Here is a 12,734-nt window from a genome sequence, read left to right as displayed (position 1 = left end):
TCAACTGACCTACTTACACATTTCTTACGTTAATTCAGTGGGGCTAGTTAGCCTATGTTTAAGACTCTGTTTACCTTTGCTTTCATTTTAGGAAATCAGCTGGTGCAAGCCCTGAGCTGTGCAGGCGTGTGGACCTGGGCTGCCCTTGGGCTTTGACCTCTGTTTCTGTCCCTCAGGAGGCTGGGGGAATTGCTTCGTGTTTTGGAGCCTCCATTTGGCAACTGTAGAATGGGGCTAAGAAGCATTGTTATACTTTTGCGAGGCTCCTGAGCCACTGAATGCAGACAGCTATGAGCACTCCTCCTAAGCCCTGCGGTGCTGCACACGGTGTCGCTTGAAATCTGACCTCTGTACAAGCCACCTGTATAAAGCATATGAGGATCTAGGAGAGGCTAGGTCTGGGCCGGAATGACAGTCTCCTGAACCCTGGTTTCCTTTCCCTGAGTTTCTGCACTGGGGTCTGCCTTCTGGTAGAGCAATTACTGGCAAGAGTGAGTTCCTGGGGAAATGGATACTGCGAGGAAGAGGGAGGGAGGAGAGCAGAAGGCTTTCCTGTCAGGGGCACAGAATGAGCAGGAGAGGGGAGCCAGCAGCGGTCAACACTGCTACCTTCTCAGGAGCCCGGGGCTCTGGGGGTGGCCTTCCGGGGTCAGGGTTCTCTCCTGTCCCTCTCCTACCTCCCCTCATCGGAGCCTGAAGCTGAGCCAGCATGAAACAGCATCATTTTTAATACAGCTGAGTGCAAAGTGAAGCTTTTATGGCACTTTCTGTCCTTGGTATTTCTTTCCAGCAAGGTCACATTTTAATAAGGGGCTACATTTCTCTCCTTCCAGCCCCAGTAAACACTCCTGACTGCTAAGTTTTCACCTGTTCCCATTTATTGGTGTTGGTGTCCAGCAACCTAGGGAGACCCATCTTTTTGTCCCCACAAGGCTATCCTATTTCACAAAGTCGTAACTCTTCAACTTGCGCTTTACTAAAAAGAAAGTACAGTGAATTCTAGGATGTTTTCAAGGGAGCTTGGCTCCTAGAAGAAAGAGGAATGCCACCCACAGGAGTACACGGGAGGGAAAGCGACACAGCAGAACGTCCTCAGGCATTTTCACAGCCGTTTAAAAAGATGTCTTCAGCAAACTCTTCCAAATTGGCTAAAAATGCTTGACACGATGGACAAGTGGAGTCTGCAGGCCAATATTCAATCCAGGTGGAGGAGTCTAGAGGGTATATATACCTGCCAAGGCAAAACGGAGACAGAGTTGGTGATGGTGGCCACAGGCAGAGAGAAGCTGTGCTTGATTTCCTTGGGAAGAGACCAGATATGTGTGTGTGTGTGTGTGTGTGTGTGTGTAAGCCAGAAGGTCAACCTTGGGTGCTGTTCCCCACACACTGTCTACATTTTATTTATTTATTTATTTATTTGAGACAAAGCCTCTTACAGGCCAAGAACTTGCCAGCAGGCGAGGCATTCTGACAGGCAAGCCCCAGGAATCCACTTGTCTGTCTCTCCAACACTGAGTTACAAGTGTGCACCACCATGCCTGGTTTTTAATTTTTTTTTAACTAATCACTTATCATTGATTTAATTCGTGGGCATTTTGTCTGCCTGCACGTTTGTGAGCCACATACGTTGTCTGGCGCCTTCGGGGGCCCGGGAAAAGGGCCTCTGACCCACTGGTGTTAGAGTTCCAGGCGGCTGTGAGCCACCAGGTGGGTGCTGGGAATGGAACCTGGGGCCTCTGGATGAACAGCCAGTGCTCTCGACCACTGAGCCATCTTTCCAGACCCACACGCCTGTTTTTGTTTTTGAGGTAGGTTCTGGGTCACTGAACCCAGTTCTCCACACTTGGCTCAGCAGGAGCTTTGCTGACAAAGTTGTCAGCTCACAAGGCGAGCTCTCTACAGATGGTGAGGCGCATGTTTAAACATCCTTTCATTGACAGAGCTCTCTGCCTACCGAGAGAGCAGAGGACATGGACTTTGTGTTCTCAATTCCCCATGAGGCACATGGATGGCTTCTCCCCCAGTCAAGGCTGTAGGTGCTGTGATGGTGGCTACCAACCCCGTGTTTGACGGTCAAGGTATTTCTGTTGTAGTCATGATGATTGGTTGGTTGGAGTGAAGGTGCTGACGGAACGTGAGTGTGATGAAGAGTAGATGGCACGCAGAGCCGAGACCCGCGCTTGTGACTTACTTGAAACTGAAATTGTGTTTGATCTGCAGAGCCTCTTTGCCCATGATCAGATACTGCTTCCCTTTCACCAGGCTGGCGTTGGCACAGCTCATCTTCTTAATGAAGGTCACTTCCGAGTCCTTCTCGGCAGCCGCTTCCCCTGGGGGACACACGGGGCGGGTTGTCACAGTCACCTTAATGAGCTCCACTCCTCGTGGCCATGAGAGGTCGTATGCTGTTGGAGGGAAAGTTCTGCTCCTCTGGAGCCGGACTGTCTGGGTTAAGGCCTAGCTGCGTCGGTTCCCACTGTGTGGCTCTGGCCACCGATTTATGCCCCTGGAGTAAGGGCTCGGCCCCCTCACATGAACACTGACTCAGGAGCACTTCAGAACCGCTAGGGAGTCTAAAGGGGCCAACACGTGGCAAGTGTTGAGCAAAGTAAGAGAGCAAAGTAAGAGTCAGCGAGTGTTACCACTCCTCGGAGATCCAGGGTCCCTGTTCAATAGTCTTTATCTCCATGTGAGATGCACCTAACCAGGAAGGTATTTGGCGGATGACAACGGTCAGCTTTCTGGAAAAGCGCATGGTGTGAAGGGATGGAAAACCTAATGGAAGAGAGCTCTGGGATTCCTAAAGGACTTCCGCCGGAAGGCAGCCTTCCCCGTGTTCAGCCTGTGAGGTCTCACACGTGTCAGAGTACCGGCTAAGCCCTCCTTGTTCACTCTGCTGTGACAGCAACAGAGACTGAATTCGGGGTCTTGAACACGTGAGGTAAGCACTCTTCCTCTGAGCTCTGCCCAGCTCCTCCCTCACATCTTCTTATCTTTATGCCTTACTGTCTCCTCTCCCGTCCCCCAACACTTAACACCTGCATCTCTACTCCTGTGTCAGTTCCTACTCCCGACTCACCACTCTGACATGAAGGGCCATTAACCCGTATGAAGCTGTGGCAGTCTCCTAACAGCCAAAGCTTGGAGAACCCCCCGAACCTGTCAGTCAAGGGCATATGACTGCTGCCCGTGTAACAACCTTTCTCGAGTACCATCCATTCTAGCCTAACACACGAGTGCAAGCTAGTTCTCTTGGACTGCCCAGGGACCCAGCGTCCTGTGGGAGGAAGACCCTAGCCAGCCACTGTTGGAGAAAGCAGTGTGGCTACGCTAGGTCTTAATATTTTAAAGCTTTTTCGTGAAAAATGTCAATGAACGGAGAAGACTGAACTTCGGCCACCACAAACCTTTGTTTTGTTTCCATATTCTAACCTAAGTATCTTTGACTACAAAGAAGTTAACAATTTATCAATACACCTTGACTCCAGATGGGTTCTGCCCAGCGGTTCTGTGTATGTAGGAAGCAGGTGGGCTTCTGATATTTGTGCGGATTCAAAGTTTGTAATAAGCATTAAAATGAGCATCCAGGATGAGGAGGTAAAACGGGGAATACTTGCTAAACATTTCAAGTTAGAATGTTAAGGCCTCACTAGACTTAGGACAAAGGAAATGACACTGAAGAAGGGCTCGAGGACCATCTGATACCTTGGGAAGAAGTCAGAGCCAATTGGGTGTCGGGCGCATAACAAGCATTTGAGACAAAGTAACAGTTTGTATTTCCAAGAAGAAAAAGATCCTTATTTCTTTAGAGAAAGACAAATGGCAGCCAGATGAGGTGGCACCTGTGATGCCAGCATGTGGGTGCCTGATACAGAGGATTGTGAGTTCAAGGCCAGCCTGAACTACCTTACTGTTTTAAAATTTAAAGACATGGTTTACTATTGCTTCTGATGTGGTTATTAGATGCAAACAGGGCTTAAAAGTTGGAGAGCAGGGCTGGAGAGATGGCTCAGTGGTTAAGAGCATTGTCTGCTCTCCCAGAGGTCCTGAGTTCAATTCCCAGCAACCACGTGGTGACTCACAACCATCTATACTGGAATCTGATGCCCTCTTCTGGCGTGCAGGTGCACATGAAGATAGAGCACTCATAAAAGAAATAATTAATAAAAAGAGTTGGAAAGTGGAAAGATTATACTATTTTATCAGAATGGCAACCACACCTGAATAAGGGGGTGGGGGTGGAGATGACCATCAATGAGAAGTTAAAAAAAAAAAAAGAGTTGACAATAAAAACTAGGAAACTGGAGGAAATCTTACGGAAGAAGGGGAAATAGAAAGAACTGGAGGGGACAGGAGCTCCACAAGGAGACTAACAGAGCCAAAAATCTGAGCTCAAGGGGTCCTGCAGAGACTGATGAATCAACTAAGGACCACGAATGGAAAGGACCTAGACCCCCTGCTCAGATGTAGCCCATAGGCAGCTCAGTCTCCATGTGGGTTCCCTAGTAAGGGGGGAAGGGACTGTCTATGACATGGACTCACTGGCTGGCTCTTTGATCACCTCCCCCTGGCTAGTTGCCCTAACGAGGCCACTGAGAAAGAGGATCCAGGCAGTCCTGATGAGACCTGATAGGTTAGGGTCAGATAGTAGGGGAAGAGGACCTCCCCTATCAGTGAACTAGGGGAGGGACATAGTGGGGGAATAGCAAATGAGGGTGGGACCAGGAAGAGATGAGGGAGGGGGTTACAGCAGGGATACAAAGTAAATAAATTGTAATAAAGAAAAAATATTTAATATAAATTTACAAAATTAAAAAAACTAAGAAACATTTTTTGTAAGTGTTGATTAATCAAATAAAAACTTGGGAGCATTATTAAAAATTTAACTGTCTAGAGCATGATTGCCAAGAACAAAGTGTTTTCTGAATTGAATTCTTGACAGAATTTACAAAGAGGATACACATGAATAAAAATGCATTATGACTTAGAGTGAACAATCCTGCTTTTTGCAGAATTCATATTTATTGAAATGAGAGATTCATTGTTTGGAAGATACAAGGCAATAAGCTTAAGGTATTTAATAAAGCAATTATTCCATTGTAAGTGCGTTTTAAGGGCCAGAAAGATGGGTTCCAAGCCTGATGACCTAAGTTCAATGCCCAGGTGCCACACGATGGGAGGAGAGAGCCAACTCCTGCAAGCTGCCTTCTGACTTCCCCACACACATCACAGATGCGCACACAAGCACACGTGAGTGAATGTGACCAACAAGGTGTGGTTTAAGTATCTTAAACTGAAACACTAAAGGCTAAAGATGGTTACAGCTGTTGCTGGTGTATAAAGCAGTTGCTGAAATCTGTGATGAGGGAATTAAATGAGAAATAGGACCTTCCTGAAAGTGAGATCCCTGCTACTGTTTTCACACCCTGTCCTCTGTGTCGGATACAATGCCTCGTTCAAGAGGTGCGTTAAGGGTTGAGGGGAAGGAGAGGTGCTCACCTGTTTTATAAATGTCCAGAAGTGTCGCAGTGTATCTGACAAAAATGTTTTCTTCAGTGGCGGACTGGATCCTTACCTTATAAGCTGGTAAATAAACAGAACAAAATGAATACCACCAATGCCATTCCTAGTAGACTCCAGGGCCCATCGTCAGATGAGGGATGAGGATGGACTTGTCAGGCCACCCTGAAGTAGTTCTCATTTATTCCAAGGATCTCCCCCCCCACCCCTCAGCCAAATTGTCAGATTAGAAAAAATGAAGATGAACTCAAAGGAAGGAAATACAGAAAGCCACACAAAGTTCACTGTGATGTTCTGAGAAGATTCTGTAGATAGTGATGGCGGTAACAGCAGGACCAGAGTCACTCCGCTCCTATCGCTTATGTCCCTTGAGCCTCAGTTTCCTCCCTGATAAATAGTGATGATGGTTTGATGCTTTAAAGGGTCCTTACGGAACTTGTGTTTTTGGCTTGAGTGTGAAACATCCTCCATAAGACCTTGTGTTTGAACGCTTAGTTCCTAGTTGCTTGGAAAGTTTGTGGAACCTTTAGGAAATGAAGCCTCCCTAGAGGAAGAGCACGACACACTTTAACCACTGAGCCATCCCTTAAGCCTCAACCTCCGTGGTTTTCCAAAAGTTGTCTTGTAATAAGTGTAGTACCTCTATTCAGAAGAATCTATTGGGGGGGGGGGAACGTGTCTTGGCTGAGCACACTTTTCCCTTCCATTATCTGAAATGAGAAAGCATACCTCTTTGCTGAAGAATAAATAACTTTGCACCTTAATGATGAAAATTGATTACATTTTCCTTCAAGGGACCCAAAGAAATGCTATATCCACATAATGTCACTAATGTGCAGCTTGCCTTCCTTCCTTCCTTCCTTCCTTCCTTCCTTCCTTCCTTCCTTCCTTCCTTCCTTCCTTCCTTCCTTCTTGAGACAGGGTTTCTCTTGTGTAGCCCTGGCTGTTCTGGACTCACTCTGTAGACCAGGCTGGCCTGGAACTCACAGCCAACCATCTGCCGCTGCCTCCTCCAAGTGCCGGGATTACAGGCGTGCGTCATCACAGCCAGCTTAGTGTTTCATCTTTCTAACTGAACACGTATTGATGAAATTTCAATTTTGAAGGAAGTCTGTTGAACATCCGTGCTTACCATATGCAATCTCTGGTTTACATGCGGTTTCTTTCCTGGTGTCTGCGGAGATGGTCAGGTCCAGTTCCGCCTGTAGCTGCCCACAGTCAGCTGGATGGTGTGGGGAATGGTGAGAGTTAGGTTAGTGTACCGCAGCAGGCACTCCCTGTGGGAGTGAACAGTGTCTAACGAGTCCTGAGACGACCTGGGATCATTTTTACAAATGCCATATTCCTAAGACCTGTTCATTTTCTTCTCTTTGTTGAACTGAAACATTATATAAAGCAAACGTTAAACCAGCCAACCACTGTCTTGGACACAGATTTATTTTTACATGGTTATTTGTTCCATAGCCAGCTCACCAGAAATGCACATCTTTTCCTTGAAGGAAGCAAGTGGGGGCGGGGAGTAAGTTTCTATTTTAGGAGTCTAATGAAACCCAAGATGAGAATTTTATTTTAGCTGTAAGATGGAACAATAAGGACCTAAGAGGTAGAAAGACAAAAAATAACTCCAGACAACAAAACAAACACAAATAAAGAAAACCCAATAGACAGGACAACAATCAAAACTCAAACCAAGCTAGAGCCTCATAAGAGAAATCATGTTGATTTCTGGTGGGTTTTGGTGAGTTTCCAAAAAGACTGCCTTTGATTTCAAAGAGACAGAACTAAACTTGGAGAAGTGACAGAAAATCCCATTCACTGGAATAAAGAGAAAGAAGGCCTGGTGGCCTAGCCCTGCATCTCCGTTCTCTTTGGTTATTGTCCTTTCCTTAGGGAAAAAAAAAGGTGAAAGTAAACAGTAAGCCATGCTATGTCCCCCTAGGACCCCTGCCGCCATCTGGGGTGTTTCTCTGTCTTGAACATGTCCCACCAGGGTGTGCGGGATCTTTAAGGGATCAGTCAGCTGAGAAATGATGGTTTGGCCAAGCAGCTTCCCAAGATCCCCTCCAGACCGGAAACGACAGTCTAACAGATGCCTACCTTCTACACACTTGCATGTTGTCCCCTCACAGACTCTCTGCAGCCTGGTGTCAGAAGTGCTGTAAAACACGGTGCACTGCTTATCTGTGGGGACAGAGACGTGCTCACAGGAAGCGGCCGGCCAGACACATCACTCATTAATCATTGATCCCCTCTCTCTCTGTTTTTTAATTACTTAATTTTCTTTCTTGAGACTAGGTTTCTCTGTGTAGCCCTGGCTACCCTGGACTCACTCTGTAGACCAGGCTGGCCTTGAACTCACAGAGATCTGCCTGCCTCTGCCTCCCGAGTGCTGGGATTCCAGGCATGTGCTGCTGAGCCCGGCTGGTTTTTTAGTCTTTTACAGGGGACCTCAGAGATTGTCTATTTCAATCTCATAACCTATGGCTCCAGGGCTAAGGAGGTTAAATTATGAACTGACTGTTCTGGGGAGGGTCTCTGTGCCTGAAGAAGAGCCCTCTCCACTTTGTTATTTTGACTCCGTGCTTGGAATTTTCTTGTGCTCCCAAGAATGAGAAGAATGTACATCATATTATTCCAGGGTCTTTTCAAGGAATTGCAATTATTCAGGCTAGGTGAGAGCACACACACACACACACACACACACACACACACACACACACACACCATGTGAAGTATACATATGCACATATATCTACATATATGAGAAGAGGACACATACACCCAAAACATGTGATATATATACACACACACACATATATCCATATATGTGAGAGGAGGGACGAGGCACGTTACGTGTGATTTCAGAAGATAAAACGTGGGTCAGTGTTTGCTTCACCCAAGGATTTTCTAACAAACAACTGCCCGATGTGGGTAAAAAGCTGTGTGGTCACTTTGCCTCCTCGAAAGGAGCCGAGCTCGCCTGTCCCTGATGCTGTGCCATACAGCAGGGGCAGGAGCGTGAACACGTGCTGGGTGCTGGTGTGGACGGCATAAAACCACATCCTTCCTGCGCCAGGTGGCAACGGCAGATCTGTGGGCCAACTGTGAGAAGAACACAGAAAGGGTATGGAGCGCTCTGGAAGAATTGAAAAACCGGAACAGCACCTGGGCTCCTTCAAGAGACACCGGCTGTGACTACCACAAGGGAACTTGTGGCAAAGCAATTTAAGGTTGAGGGTAACATAGTCCAGTTATTTTCAAAAAAAAGAAGAAACTGAGGTCTGAGGCAGGAAGTGATTGGATTGATTACAAAGTCATCTGAATGCAGTGTTCAGGCTGGGTAGTGGTGACGCGCACTTTTAATCCCAGCACTCGGGAGGCAGAGGCAGGTGGATCTCTGTGAGTTCAAGACCAGCCTGCTCTACATAGAAAGTTACAGGACAGCCAGGGCTACACAGAGAAACCCTGTGTTGAAAAAACCAAAAACAAACAAACAAAAAGCTCTAAGAAAGGCAGTCTGTAAGACATGCAGGCCTCCTCAGACTTCTAAGCGCCAGGAAGACAGCAACAGGGTCACCTGAAGAATCTGCAGGGTAGATGAGGGCCGGTTACCTGGTCTATGATACTCATACACTGTGAAGGTGGCAGGATTCAGAAGCGCAACTTGGAAAAGTTCAAATATCCGGAATCGGACACAGAGAAAATCTCTGGACGGAATCTGTTTAAGAAAGCCAGGGTTTTAAGGAAGGTGTGGGGAAGAGGTGTTCACACTGGCTCAGCCTGTAAAGATGCCATGGTAAGGCAGGGTGCCAAGGTGGAACTTACCGAATTCAGCTGCAGAATGACATGGCCATCTTTGATCTGGTAATCAGTTAGGAGTTGATCCACTCCTTCCACAAGCTAAGGAGGAAAGGGGAGAGGAAAAGGGGAGAGGGAGAAAGCTTGAATTTACTTTTCTCATTAGTGTATTTAATTACATTTCCCCACTGATGAAGCTCTAAGCCATAGGAAAGAAACAGAGGAAAGAAACCCAAACATCCACAATATGTCAAGGAGGATACTTGCAGCTCGTAAATCTTCCTGGTTTGCTCCAATTCCCGTCGGCAGAGAGATATCCATCACTGCATGGGAAGACCCAGATGCTGACTCCTCCTTGCTGGACTTGTAGCTAGCACAAACCAGAGATTGAGAAATGGATTAAATAAAAGGTAAGATTCTTTAAGAAAGGGTCTGTTCTTTAGCAGCCTTTATTTACACACACACACACACACACACACACACACACACACCCCACATCTTTTTTCTTTTTCTTTTCTTTTCTTTCTTTTTTTTTTGAGATAGGCTTTTACTCTGTAGCGCTTAGATGTTCTGAAACGACCTATGTAGACCAGGCTGGCCTCAAAATCACCAAGCTCTACCTGCCTCTGTCTCTCCAAGTGCTGAGATTAAAGGTGTGTGCTACTAGCTGTCATCAGACTTTATGCTTGGTTCTATGTATTATGGTCAATGGGTCAGAAACTGAGAGTTTTGGAGCTGCAGAAGGTCTTTGAGCTATCTATCCAATGCTTTCCTTGAGGAACAATCCGAGCACGCCACTGTTCTGGAGCATAGAGGTCATCCGCTCCACGAGAACAGATGGAGAAATTGGGACTGGTGTGCGGCACCCAGGAAAGGTTACAAAGCTGCTTCGTGCAGAGCAGTGTGTCAATCCAGGTTTCTTGATTCTTATTTTAGTTTTTCTAAGAGACTACTTCCAAACAAAATATCAGTTTTATATCAGAAAGAGACATGAAACCCTAACCCTAACCCTAACCCTAACCCTAACCCTAACCCTAGCCCTAACCCTAGCCCTAGCCCTAGCCCTAACCCTAACCCTAGCTCTAACCCTAACCAAAACCCTAACCCTAGCCCTAACCCTAACCCTAACCCGAACCATAACCCTAGCCCTAGCCCTAACCCTAACCCTAGCTCTAATCCTAACCATAACCCTAACCCTAGTCCTAGCCCTAGCCCTAGCCCTAACCCTAACCCTAGCCCTAACCCTAACTCTGGGAACAGACAGGAAGAAATACATCGACACATGAGCAGTTCCTTTCTCTGGATGTCAGGTTGTACTCAGTTATAGTTCTTCTTTCCTTTACTCTTGTCTGTTTTCTAAGTTCTTTGGCATGGGTACCTCATGAAAAAATAATGCGTCAAAGACTGTTGGCTAGGAATTTTGCTAGTTTGAAGTTAAGAGGAAGCAAAGCAGATAAAATAGGAATTCTTTATCCCCCTCCCCCCGTCCCCCTGAAAAGGAATCAGGAAATCTGGGTCTTGTCCCAGTTTTACTGCGCAATTTCCACAAATCATTTTCTTATCTGTGAGAAGTATAAACACGTGCTGTAACCCGTCTTCATGGCTCTTGGGCTTTGAGTGTCTTAGTGCTACCAACAGGCTGAGTTGGAGGACTAAGGAGAAAGGGGGGATTGGGGTGGAGGCGGGAGGAGCAGGACAGGAGAGCCAGGAGCATAAGGTGACCCTGGGCCGCAGCCTCACCTCCAGAGAGTCAAAAGCTGCTGCCTGTTGGAGCTGGGGAGAACCAGCAGGATGATGAGAGCAAGTACTGAGATAGTTCATAACTGATTACCCCCGAGGGGATGGGTCTAGGGGAAGCCGATGATACAGGGAGCGGCAGAGGCGTGAAGGCACGTTTTTTTCCCCTCAGCCTCCCAGTGCAGAGCACACAAAACAGCTCTTATTAGAAACTTAAAAAGTTTCATTTACCACAATAATTAAAGGCACTAAAAGAAACTCCCTGACTCATAAAAATGTAACTCCATCCCCACCAAAGGAGCCCTTTAGAAGGGACGCCTCAGCATCTCCTTAATTGGATGGGGAGAAGCCAGGATTTCTGGCTCACAGATGCAAATACTACTTCTGCAGGATGCAAAAGGGCCTTCAGGGTGGAGAGCATCTATGAAAAGGTCGGTGGGGCCTGATGACTGGTTGCCATGGGGACTGTTTCAGTCATGGGACAGAAATCCTTCCTTCCAGAAGCTCTTTGCCTGCTGCCAAAGCCAGCAATCTTCCCCAGAGGCATTTTGTGGTAGAAATTAAATCCTTTCCACCCTTTCCCCTTTTCTTAACCAAGAGGTTGTTAAAAAAAAAAAAACTACACAAAAGATGCCTCTGAGCATGCAGGCTGGCAATTTTTTAATCAGGAGAGAATATTTGAAGGCAAAGAATGTCTTAAATGAATAAGGACTACTTAGTTACTTTGGAATCCACACAACCTAACTTCAGTGCCATGGAGCCAAAAGCAACTTCCACCTGCATTTTTTTTTTTTTTAGAACCCTCTGTCCCTAATCCATTAAATAAATAAATAATACACAAATACATAAATAAATAATAAAGCAAAACAAAAAACCTCAAATCAAACCAAAACAATACCCAAAAAATATAGCATCTAGAGTCACCGTTTTCACTTGCTCTCATCTGTACTTTGACAGTTGGAGTTGGGCATCGTGTCAAGGAACTCAAAGGTATGACTTTTGATAGCATCTTGTTATAGAGAGCAGGTTTGGGGACAATCGGAACTGGCAGAGACTCAGAGGTAAAGCAGTCCAGTATGCTTTATAGGAACGGTCCAGGGAATGAACTCCTCTTCTCTGCTGAGGATCATTTGAGTGTTTTTTTTTTTGGGGGGGGGAGAGCTATCCACCAGGACATCACCCCTTATCCAGATTACTTCTCCAGCCAGCCCCAGATGGCTCCTTCTCAGGTCCTGTGCACTGATTCTAGCTCTTTCCAGATGTTGGCTCAGACCTCTTTGTGACAAGTGTTCTAGGTTTCAAAGATAGCTGCCATATGGTCCCATCCCTAGCTAACAGGTACAGGAGGAGGAATGACCGTTAGTTGGAAGAAAACTGCTGGAAGAAGGTGATCTCAGAGGAAAGACATTGGGATGAGAAAGGTTTGAGAAGAAACAGAGGGCAAGACTGCCAAGGGCGGAAGTAAAGAAGCCAGAAGGAAGAAAGGAAAGGAGGAAGTTAGGAAAGAAGAAAGGGAGGGAAGGAGGAAGAAAAATAGTTAAGAAGGAAGGAGGGAGAGAGGCAGTAAAGGAGGAAGTGAGGAAGGAAGGGAGGAAAGAGGAAGAAAGGTCGAGAGGAAGGAGGTTAAGAAACAGGAAGGAAGGAAGGAAGGAAGGAAGGAAGGAAGGAAGGAAGGAAGG

The 12,734-nt window shown here is 46.5% G+C and overlaps 1 protein-coding gene across 1 annotated transcript in view; it reads right to left on the bottom strand.

Moving 5' to 3' along the window:
• Nucleotides 1-856: 856 nt before the first annotated feature.
• LOC129671259 (complement C5) overlaps nt 857-12,734 on the bottom strand; it is an 83,278-nt gene continuing 71,400 nt past the window's right edge. Inside the window, exons 34-41 of the mRNA XM_055600012.1 lie at nt 9,586-9,688; nt 9,346-9,420; nt 9,133-9,238; nt 7,618-7,701; nt 6,653-6,742; nt 5,500-5,583; nt 2,192-2,330; nt 857-1,231 (exon numbers count right to left, since the gene is read on the bottom strand). Of these exons, the coding sequence (XP_055455987.1) occupies nt 1,093-1,231; nt 2,192-2,330; nt 5,500-5,583; nt 6,653-6,742; nt 7,618-7,701; nt 9,133-9,238; nt 9,346-9,420; nt 9,586-9,688 (820 nt within the window). The 3' untranslated portion in view covers nt 857-1,092. The remainder of the gene's footprint in view (nt 1,232-2,191; nt 2,331-5,499; nt 5,584-6,652; nt 6,743-7,617; nt 7,702-9,132; nt 9,239-9,345; nt 9,421-9,585; nt 9,689-12,734) is intronic.

Source organism: Psammomys obesus, unplaced genomic scaffold (assembly GCF_907164565.1).
Source record: "Psammomys obesus unplaced genomic scaffold, mPsaObe1.curated_primary_1811, whole genome shotgun sequence".
Taxonomy (NCBI): Eukaryota; Metazoa; Chordata; class Mammalia; order Rodentia; family Muridae; genus Psammomys; species Psammomys obesus.
This window is presented reverse-complemented; position numbering and strand designations above follow the sequence as displayed.